General features: G+C 40.6%; 1 protein-coding gene across 1 annotated transcript in view; it reads right to left on the reverse strand.

Moving 5' to 3' along the window:
• Positions 1 to 12,095, reverse strand: part of TMEM266 (transmembrane protein 266) — a 78,478-nt gene that overhangs the window by 16,084 nt on the left and 50,299 nt on the right. The window contains exon 8 of the mRNA XM_077828387.1: positions 11,423 to 11,609. Coding sequence (XP_077684513.1) covers positions 11,423 to 11,609 — 187 coding nt within the window. The remainder of the gene's footprint in view (positions 1 to 11,422; positions 11,610 to 12,095) is intronic.

Consider the following 12,095-nt stretch of genomic DNA (forward strand, 5'->3'; position numbering starts at 1 on the left):
GGCTTGCATTCAGGGGGCATTACAGGTGGGATTTTTCAAAAGTGCTTAGTGTTGATCTAATTCTGTGCCCATTGAAGACAATAGGAGTTTTACCACTGACTTCAGTGGGAGCAGATTTGGGCCAACATTGAGCACTTCAGAAAATTCCCCCTTCCACGCACTAAACAAACTTACACAGGAGTGCCTATGAACTATGCTGATAGCACTTTAGAAATTATACTGTCCTACTTACTTACAATTCACCTTTGGCACTTCAGAACTTTCTGTTCTTAACCATCTGAATTCCCCCTTTTCCCAAACTCTGGAACTGACCCCATTTCCAAACAAATGTTGCTGTCATCAATTTATTATGAAGTTACCTAGAGCCAAACATCAATAGGGTCATGTCAGTCAGTGCCCTCTCCTCTGTGCTATACTGTTCATCCTAATGGATTTGAACAAGATGACCTGAGTGGAATTTCACAGTCCCTATCTTGGTGCCTCCACCAAGTCCCTCTTTCACTCTAGTGACATGGAACATACCTGTCAATGGGACAAGGGTGGGTGGCTAACAGTCTCCAGGGGAGACTTCCTTCTGCTTTCTATGCAATAGCAGATTCTCACATTAGTGACAGCTGCAGTGTTCACAAGGCTTTTCCATTCACACGGATATCCAGTCCCTGCAGAGACTGGCTGTGCATGTGAGAATTTGGGAGGATCTGCTGCATCCATCTTGACAGAAATGTCAATGTTAGTAGCCACAGGAGACAACAGAATCAGTATGATTCAAAATCAAAAATACATCTGAGACGTAGAAGGGTTGTTGGTTTGGGAAATCCTGAGACATACTGCCTTTTCCTTTATCAGCACATATTGCTGTAGCAGAAAAAGCTCTAAAAATGACAGCAGATGACTTTGAGGGTGACTTTGGCCCCAGTTTTCGTTGATAAATAAACTGTGTGTTGATTTAATCAATGTGTTATCGGAGTCTGCTCTAAATGAGGTCAAGATGCCCAGTGACATCTGTGGTAAGACTATTTTAAGAATTTAAAAATCAAAAATATACTTTGATTCAGAAAACCAGAGTTTGCTGTGTCATGCCAACATCACCAGTCACTGACCTAAATGCTGGGTTTTTTGTTAGGGCTGGGGTTTTAAACAGTGCCCAAAGGTGTGTCTACACTTCAGACTCAAAACACAGCAGTGTAGACATGGAGCCCAGGCTCTGAAACCTGGGGAGGGAAGAGGGTCTTCATAAGGCTTGTCTTCCCTAGTATTTCTAGCCTTTCAGCCGAAGTCCCATGAGCCCAATCAAGTGACCCAGGCTCTGAGACTCAGCACCCCAGGTTTCTCTTCACATTGCAGACATACCCCATGTGCCGTAGGAGCAAAGGTCCCACTGGATTTCAGTTCTTAAAATGGTTTTCAGTGGGATCTGTGCTTCTAAGTCACTTCTGAAAACCTTACCCTCTGTTCCTTCTACACTGGACTCCAGGCTACCCGTTGTCTGCAGTTCCCTTTTATTTCAGTTGGCTTTGTGGGTGCTCATTAGCTCTGTAAATCAGACCCTATGACTGCAGAATCTTTGTTTGAACTTAAATTCCCTGACGGTATACCTTCACCGTCTCCTACACACTTGCAAGGCAGCCACAGACTTGAGGCAAGGAGATTTAACTTTGTACAGATAGTTAAATGTTCACTGCTTCTCGAAATGCAAAGAGTGTCTTTCCCTCTATATTGTTAATAGACATTTCACTAACTACACACTATATGCATGGAGGTTCTGTTTTAAGGACTGATTAGCATGACCCCTATCCATTCTTGTGAGTGGTCACTGTATGTGGATCCATGAACTACTGTGTGTTCTAAATCAGACACATACAGAAAAGCCAAATTCTCAGTCTTGAATGGACAGAGCGAGGTCTAACAAGGCATTTTAGTGTGTCAGTGCCATGCAATCAAGATGATATTAGGTCTAACAGTCAGCTCAAAAGGTGTATACATCTTTCCTGGCTTTTAAAAAAAACATGTAAGTAATTTCCTATTGTCCCTTGCAAAGAAAGCTCCCATCAAGTAGCAAGAATGAAGACAAACAAACATACAAGCACCAAAGGGAACTGCTATTTGAAAACCACATTTGATTCATATAACTGAATTACCATTATCAGCAACAATTAGTAAAATCCATTTCCACTGTAATGCTTTAACTTTTCTGCCTGCTTGAGAATAATCCTAATGGAGCCCCTGTAAAGCACTGGAATTTTTCATATCCACTAAATGCCATTTTCTTTACTTGCTTTGATAAAGACGTACATAAATGTAAATACCAATGGGTACAGCAAGTGTTCATTTTCACTAAACATGCTCATAAATTTCAGCAGTATTACCTTTTCCCCAAAGGTAAAACTTCATTGCCAATCTCATAAAAATGGAAATTTGTCTAAGAATATCTAAAATAATCCTTCTGCAATGCAAAGTAACAGAGATGGGATTCTCTTCTCCTGGCCTAGGGCTGTGTATTAATTTAAAAACTATGTCAGTATTGTAGAATTTCAAAGACTGCAATGATATATGCAGAAAAATATGGAATTTCCACCAGGGACTGTAATTCACATATTATGGGACAGATTAAAGAATAATAAATTTGGAAGGAAGTATTAATGACTATATGGGGCACTGTGAACTTGACATTCCCTGAAACATGGAACTTTGTATCTCAAGCTTTAAAAATTATTTGTGCCAGAGCAAATCTAAACAGAAAAGAAATAGATGTTATTCTAACCACGATCAGTTACATATTGTGTGAGTCAAGAACCTGACAAGAAAAACTTCCTTTATAATCTAGAGATGAACAGTGAGAATAAGTTTTGCTATTGCATCACTGCTCTTTTTCTGGGAGGAAGAGAGGAGAGAGGGTAACATCTAGAATATTTCTTTCACTATTACGCAAAGAATGTCCATGTTTAATTCTAAAAATGACTTACCAGCATCACTTAGCATTTATATATAGCAGTTTTCTTCCTCAACTCTTTACAAACCAACCTGTTAATTCTCACAACACTCCTGTAAAATAGGTAAGTATTATTATCCGAATTTTACATTAGGAGAAAATGTGTTATTCACAGAGACTGGCAATATCAGAGCTGAACTCTGGAATTCCTAGCTCCTTACGCTGGTGCGCATATTATTGGTATGCACTCTTCTGTTGATATTCACCCTCCGTTGTCATTGTTTAGGTGTTAAGGTCAAATTTTTAGCCTCCATATTTGTCTAGTAAAAATCTTTCCAGCACATAAAGTCTACATTCAGGACACGTTTAAGAGGAAATGTTTCCCGCATCTCTTGGCCAAACTGGCTTGGATATCTGTCCAACATTAGTACACTTTCCACACAGCTTTTCCTACCCATAATAGAATTCTCGGAGGTGGCCTACCTTGCAGAGACTAAAACATGCCAATTAAGCAATAGGCCTTATATTCACAGACTTAGCATAAGAATTATTCTGCTATGGAGGCTGAACAAGGCTGTCACCTCACAGAGGTGACAAGCATGAAGCATATTGACAGGGCCATTTTGGAACACTTTCATAGTATGGTATGGACAGAGCACTTCACTCTCCTCAATGCCACCAGGAATTAATTCACTTTAGAAACAAAGGAAGGCAAGAAACAGTTGTGCAATAACAAAACCAGTTTGAAAATGTACACTGAAAGTTACCCGCGTTGTCAGTGCAGAAGGTATTCTCCTGGTGTATGTATGCACTGTATGTCTTTGAGGAAGTCTGTGTCTCTGAGGTGCTGTGTGTAACATGTGATGCAGGGTTACCTGACTTATTTTATTGAATGCTGCTGAAAATGGTTCCACAAAATCCAGTGTAAATACCACAGTGCAAGCTAGAACTGCCCCCGAGGAGCTTTAACTTATGCACTGTCCCATAAAACTCACATGCAGGGAAATGAGCAGAAGTCTGAATGCTTTTTTATTCTGTAACGCCGCATGGTAAAGTAGTTGATACTGAATGTTTCCATTGTTCCTTATGAACAAGGGAAATAAGATTTGCTTTGGCAGGAATACCCAATTTTCCCATGCACTAAGTTCTTTAGCCAGCTAAAGCCCATTGGTTTGACAGAATTCAGGGCCCTCCAAACCTGGAAAGATCTTGAGAGGCCCACAAAAATAGGTTTGTCAGAGTTGTGTACTATTCATGCCATTCCCTACCTCAGCTGCTATAGGCATTCCCATGTATTCTTCATAGGTCCTAGATGCCATGATATGAACCACCCAAATGTACTACTCTGGTCAGAAGTGGTTCTGACAAGATAGAGAATTTAATGAAGAGGGGCATAGTTGGGAGAAGATGTAGATAAAATGATTCCTAAGACTGGTTGACTCACAGGGGAGTTTGCAAATACAATCTTTGGGCCAAAGTAGCACAATCATGTATAGAAACACACTGTGGGCTTGCTGCTGGACAAAGTAAGGGCTGTGGAAGGCCCTGCATTCAGCAGAATTAGTGCAGTTTTGGGGTGTGAAATGGGGCAAGAATGCAGAGTATGTGTGAGTGCATTATCTGCCCTAGTATGTAAACAGGCTTACTGGTATGTGTGGGAAAAACAAGGAATCTGGGACTAACGGGATTTCCCTGCCCATGCTAGATAGATAGAATGCCCCAGCTGCTGTCGCACTTTGGGCTACTGAAATGCCCTTTCTTTGTCCCAAGAAATTACATTCAGATTTCACTGAGATCTATTCTTTAGAAACTGCTATTGCACTGCTCAGGAAATTTCTGGCAGCACGCCAAAACAATAACTGACACAGCAACAACAGTAGCAGCGAGATTATACTGGGACTGCCTGGGAGACACGGGAGCAGTTGGTGGGAAGGGGAGCAGGAATGGGCTGGGTTCTCTACGGACACACCTGGATGGGCACATGGTCCTAGTGGCCGACCCAGCCTTCTCCAGCTGCCAGTTAATATAGTAATTTGTGCAGCAACATTGACGGTTCAGGATTCAAATCATTGATGATGCATGATTCATCAAATCATTGATGATGCAGGATTCAAATCATTGATGATGCATGATTGGAGGAGAGTTGTTACATTTGTGCATAACAGGATTTGGTTTAACCTCTTTCCTTTTAAAAAATAATGGAGAAAATTAAATCTACAAAAACGTCATTAAAATAATGTTATTTAAGCTTGCAAAGTTTAGCACTTGAAAAGTAGTAAATGTCAGATTTACCTTTGTGCGTGCAACCTTAATATGGCCCCCTTGTGTGTATGCTTATGACACAGTTTTTAATTACATAATCACAAACTATTTTTCCATATGGCCCCTGCTTCATTCAGTGCACCAGGCAACCTCAGAAATGGTGTTTCCAACTTTAGGTTACAAAGTCAAAGACTTGAAATGTTATTTTAACATAGAGTCTTTTGTACACAATATAAGATTCATAATGAAAATCTTTCCTTTACATTTTCAGTTGATTCCCTTGAAATCAGAGATTAATTGTAGATTTCCAACAAGATCTCTTAATTCTAACATAACAGTATGATATTCAGGAATAGGAAATGTAACGGAGCAATCATTTTTATTATTTGCTAAATGTATGTTTTCAAGGTTTCAGTAACAAGCATTAATATCTATAAGACCTATTGCGACCTATTTGAATTCACTATAATTTCAGCAATTGTGTTTATACCATGTAAAACTTTCTTCAGTTCCCAATGTAACCCTCAAGGAACATATGCATAAATTATAAAGTATCCTCCTGGGGAAACCTCTGAAATCTGACAAAAAGGAGGAAATGCATTTATGGGGCAGCATACAAACAATCCACTTTCTGCTTTTTCTAAATACAATTTGAAAGCTCAAATAATTTTTGATGTAGACACAGCAGCAAAATGAGGACCGATCCAGGCATGGAATTAAGTGGCAGGCCACAACTTTTTATTAAACTTTAACATAAGGGTGGGGTGCTACCCGCCCATCACACATACTCTCTTATATCAGGTATTTAATTGGTTCCACTGCAGGGGTTATAGGACTCCTTACCATATAACCCATAATGTGGGGTAGGCTCTCCTCAGCCTACCTCAATGACTCAGCATTCTCTGACTCCAGCACCCTTCCACTCGTGAGGGGGACAGCGGGTGCAATAGGGTGGGAACCTCAGCCCACGAGGGCTACAAGGTCTGTCCCTATCATATGAGCCCAAGGCCCATCACCAAAATCCCAGCTCTCCTACCTCTGGGAAGTATTTTATTTTATTCTTTTAACCGTACTGGAAAATGGCCGCAAGTTGCGACGTATTAACACCAACAGTTAGGTACTATGCACATTCATACTTAACCCACTATGGCTCGAAGGTGCTGTGAGGAAGGCAAAAAACTCCATGGTCCTCCACAACTGGCCCATGGGAGAAAAAATTCCTTTCTGACCCCCTAAACAGGCAATCAGCTAGACCCACAGCGTCTGTCAAGCTGGGTTCCCATTCCTAGTTCTGGTAGATAGGATGGGCTGCTGGAACAGAGCTGAAAGAGGCTCCACATGGTCCCTGTGCCGGGTTAAATCCTGGAAGCTGGGGAATGCTGGTCAATCAGCACCCCTCTCCCCTCCGCTGGCCAATGGATGCCAGAGACTCCCAGGGGAAGGAGCTACCTATTGTCCCCTGGTGAATGCCTCCCTCCCTTGCCACTGGGACTGTGCCCCTTTCACCACTGTCCCCATCAATTTCCCCACCCACTGATGTGCGTGGGTGACATATGGGTAAATTGTGAGTGATCATAATTGCAAATTAGTAAAAAGAAAGAACAAAAACAAAAATGCCAAAATATTTAACTCGTTTCATGGTTACTAATTCAATATTTAGCAAAGAACAGAGAATTATTTGACAAATTTTGGGAGCTCTTTTGGGCCTAAACCCTATGCATACTGAATTCTGTGTAATTTGACTAAAAGAAGGGTTCTAATTGAAATGGATTAATATTGCAATTCTCCCGTCTAGAGTTAGAGACCATCCCACAAAAATTATCAGGCAAAATTCCAGAGGGGGTCTAAAAAGCACATGGAGGAAGAAGAAAAGAGATTGGAACTGATCTAAGCAATTGATGTCCATATAGTCACAATAAAGTTAATAGATTTCAAGAAGGCAGACTTTAGCAAACTTGGGAGTTGGTAGGAAAGATTCCATGGGAAGCAAGTCTAAGGGGAAAAACAGTTGGCAGTTTTTCAAAAAAACATTATTAAGGGCACAAGAGCAAACTATCTCACTGTGTAGGAAAGCTAGGAAGTATGGCAAGAGACTACCCTGGCTTAACCCAGGAGATCTTCAATGATCTGAAACTCAAAAAAAAGAGTCCCACAAAAAGTGGAAACTAGGTCAAATTACAAAGGACGAATATAAACAAACAACACAAGTATGTCGGGACAAAATTAGAAAGGCCAATGCACAAAATGAGATTAAACTAGCTAGAGATATAAAGGGTAAAAAGAAAACATTCTACAAATACATTAGAAGCAAGAGGAAGACCAAGGACAGGGTAGGCCCATTACTCAATGAGGGAGGAAAACAATTACAGAAAATGTGGAAATGGCAGAAATGCTAAACGACATTTTTGTTTCAGTTTTCACTAAAATGTTTAGTAGCGATTGGACTTCTAACTTAATGAATGCCAGTGAAAATGAGGTAGGATCAGAGGCTAAAATAGGGAAAGAACAAGTTAAAAATTACTTAGACAAGTTAGATGACTTCAAGTCACCAGGGCCTGAAGAAATACATCCCAGAATACTCAAGGAGCTGACAGAGATATCTGAGCCATTAGCGATTATCTTTAAAAAGTCATGGAAGATGGGAGAGATTCCAGAGGACTGGAAAAGGGCAAATATAGTGCCAATCTATGAAAAGGGGAATAAGGACAAGCTGGGGAATTACAGACCAGTCAGCTTAACTTCAGTACCCAGAAAGATAATGGAGCAAATAATTAAGAAATTAAACACATAGAAGATAATAAGATGATAAGTAACAGTCAGCATGAATTTCTCAAGAACAAATCATGTCAACTCAACCCAATAGCTTTCTTTCATAGGGTAATAAGCCTTGTGGACAGGGGGGAAGCAGTAGATGTGGTATATGTTGACTTTAGTAAGGTTTTTGATACTGTCTCACATGACCTTGTCATAAATAAACTAGGAAAATGCAACCTAGATGGAGCCACTATAAGGTGGGTGCATAACTGGTTGGAACCATTCCCAGTGAGTAGTTATTAGTGGTTAACAGTCAAGCTGGAAGGCACATCAAGTGAGGTCCCGCAGGGATCAGTTCTGAGTCCAGTTCTGTTCAATATCTTCATCAATGATTTAGATAATGGCATAGAAAGTACACATATAAAGTTTGCGGCCGATACCAAGCTGGAAGGGGTTGTGCTTTGGAGGATAGGATTAAAATTCAAAATGATCTGGACAAACTGGAGAAATAATCTGAAGTAAATAGGATGAAATTCAATAAGGACAAATGCAAAGTACTCCCTTTAGGAAGGAACAATCAGTTGCACACGTACAAAATGGGAAATGACTGCCCAGGAAGCAGTACTGCAGAAAGGGATCTGGGGGTCATACTGGACCACAAGCTAAATATGAGTCAACAGTGTAACACTGTTGCAAAAAAAGGAAACATCATTCTGGGATGTATTAGCATGGGTGTTATAAGTGAGACATGAGAAATAATTATTCTACTATACTCTGAGCTGATTAGGCTTTAAATGGAGTATTGTGTCCAGTTCTGGGTGCCACATTTCAGGAAAGATGTGGACGAATTGGAGACAGTCCAGAGAAGAGCAACAAAAAATGATTAAAGGTCTAGAAAACATGACTATGAGGGAAGATTGAAAAAATTGGGTTTGTATAGTCTGGAGAAGAGAAGACTGAAAGGGGACATGATAACAGTTTTCAAGTACATAAAAGGTTGTTACACGGAGGAGAGAGAAAAATTGTCCTCTTTAACCTCTCAGAATAGGACAAGCAATGGGCTTAAATTGCAGCAAGGGTGGTTTAGGTTGGACAGTAGGAAAAACTTCCTGTCAGGGTAGTTAAGCACTGGAATAAATTTGAATAAACCTACGGAGGTTGTGGAATCTCTGTCATTGGACATTTTTAAGAGTAGGTTAGACAAACACCTGTCAGGGATGGTCTAGATAATAGTTAGTTCTGCCTTGAGTGCAGGGGACTGGACTGGAAGACCTCTTGAGGTCTTTTCCAGTCCTACAATTTATGATTCTATGATTCTATTATCCCAAATCTTTTGAAATTTGGTTAATTTCTTTCATCAGCTTTAACATCATTATGTGGGTTATATACTCATGTGGTAGAAATGTTATGGAACAGATGCTTCTATTAGGTCCAGATGCAGAGTAAAACCCTGCCCTATATTGTACAGATAAGTACCAGCTAGGTAAGATTCCAGTCCCTGGAATGCTAGAAGGGGACCCCGGCTAATATATCTGCTAGTACTCCACAGTCCCCTTGACCTGTCTTCCTCTAAGCCAACAGAATAGGTCACAGGCCCACTGTACCACCGGTACTCATACCCCATAGCTATGCAGCTTAGACATGTAAAAGAAAAACAGAACTTTGCCCACAGCATATATTGTTTCAGTTCTTGCATCCTCAGTTTTCATAGCTGCTTTCATCCAAGCACAGGATTGCACCCACGTCATCTATAGCTTTTTGAGCTACATTTTGACTATGAAGAGACTATAATCACAAAGTGAGCTTCACTTTAAGTGTCTGGTCACTTGCTCATCCCTACTGGGTAATGTGCAACACGCTGGATAAGCATGGCAACTGGTGTGTCCCAAAGATTAAAGTGCTTCACTGCCTTGTCAGCAAGACAATCACAAAACAAGCATTGAGGTGACATGATAGTAACAGCAGTAGGTTTAGTCATGTCATGCATCGTATGAGCCGCTGCTGCAGTATATGAACCCCACTAAATGTTCTCCTAGTGAAGAAGTCAATTACATATATTTATCTCTTTATATTCATACTCTTGCTTCATAAATACCAATACTCTTTAGCAATATACTGACTTCCAAGAATTGGTACAGAACTCTTTTTATAACCAGAGCCATGTTGTAACACACAATGGGATAAAAGAGCTAGAGGTACCTTTAACACCTGATGCACGTCCAACAATCACAATGCCACGTTCTATGCCTTTGAATGTATGGTGAGGGTGCCATGTGAACAAGATCCTGTTTCCATAACAAGAACTGTGCATTGTGAATTGTACATTCATAGCTCATGTCATGAAAAGGCACCTACACTTTTGGTGAACATATTACTTATTCCATTTCAACAAGCTGACACATGGCATTCCCCTCCTTCATTAGCAATATACAGTGCACGGTTATGGGACATACTAATGTGAATAGGTCAGAGTGCTAGTCTCACAGATTCATGCTCACACCAGGAAAAAAGTAACATCTACAGCCTGTACAACAGTGAAGACTAGATAGATCTCCTGGTTTAGTTCAGGTGTGTAGCTATTCACCACTTCCCCACACTGAATACGTCTTTGTTTTTACTGTTTGCTAACCCAGTGTTAATGTTCACAGTATATTATACAGCTCCCAGAATACTACAGAAGATGCAGGGTTTCTATGGATCCCTATGTTTAAAATTAGGTACCAAAGTGAGGGTGCATAATTCCGCATTTGGGTACTAAAATCAGACACATTCATATTAGGGATGTGTGTATGTTTATATATGTATGGTGATTTGGAGAAATAGGGTCTTCATCCTAGGTGACCATGTTTAAAAACTGGGCTCGTTAGCACAATAGGTCAAATAAATCCCTAATGTAATGGTGCTGACGACATCAGGGACAAATGTGGCCCAACATATTTAATTTGTTACTATAAAAATCCCTATAAAGAGTGTTTCACTGTAAATATTACTATTTGACTATTAATAAAAATATTTTGAGACCAGGTTGCTCCACAGACAGACAAGCAGTTGTGAGATGTGACATCAATTCAAAATTGCCCTGTGCCTGCTTCAAATCACAGAAATGTGGGTGGTCCCAAGGCTGATAATGTTTTCCAATGTTCCTCCTGATTTCCACGCTTTTATCACTGAGCGAATAATTTTTTGCCAATTCTGACTTGGCTGCTGCACTTTAGTGCTTGTTGGGTATAAGCATCAAAACCATGAAGGAGAGCATCATAGTCATTTTCTTCCAGGGTCAGCTTATTGGCTCTGGCTGGAATTTGTTCACAAATAGAACATCTGCCACTTTGAAGCAGACCTGGCTTCCTTGCAAATGGGGAAGTGCAGTCTCCAGGGAATGTAATCAATTCACTTGTAAAATGAGAATAATCAGTGAATTCAACAATTCCATGTAAGGTAACAGCAGAAGCAATTAGTACTATACATAGCACTCACCTCGTGGTGGTCGTAACTCGGTGATATTCTCAGTGGCCTCATCATCTGAGTCTCCAGTTGCCACTACCTTATATCTATTGCTGCTCTGTTTGCTCAGCATGTGGGGTACTTGCAGTGCAGCCTCCCTCTCAGCAGCTAGGTCCAGATCTTGCTGAGCTAGGTGGGCTCTCAACTGCCTAATTTCAAACTAGGGGAAAAACAACATAAAATGATGTGACACAAGTAAACCCTACCTGGAAATCATTATTCCCCAGAAATGTGGAGTTTAGATGAGCACCCAAGCTGTTGCTTGGTTGCTTGGATGTTGATGGTCTTCTAAGAAAGGTGGAGGGAAATTGTATTAATTAGGTTTGGAGATACACTTTGGGGCAGTTTCTTAAGAGAAGAAATTCCCTAATAAGTGTGACCTCCAATACAGGTTTCACTGTATAATCATTTCAACCATCATTCAGGGTGATTCCTGTTATTGACACACAGCTCTAATATCTGGACTTTGCACTAATGAATTCCATGGAGGGGATTCTCCCCACTGCACCCAAGGACCTCCTCCCTCAAACAACTGAACCACAGCAGTTCTGCTACAGGCAAGGCCCTCTAGAACTGCAGGGAAGGGGTCAGGATTTGACCCATTATTGCTATTATTTTGAATAAGCTACATCCTATGCTGGGTGGC

This window comes from Eretmochelys imbricata, chromosome 10 (assembly GCF_965152235.1).
Source record: "Eretmochelys imbricata isolate rEreImb1 chromosome 10, rEreImb1.hap1, whole genome shotgun sequence".
NCBI lineage: Eukaryota > Metazoa > Chordata > Testudines > Cheloniidae > Eretmochelys > Eretmochelys imbricata.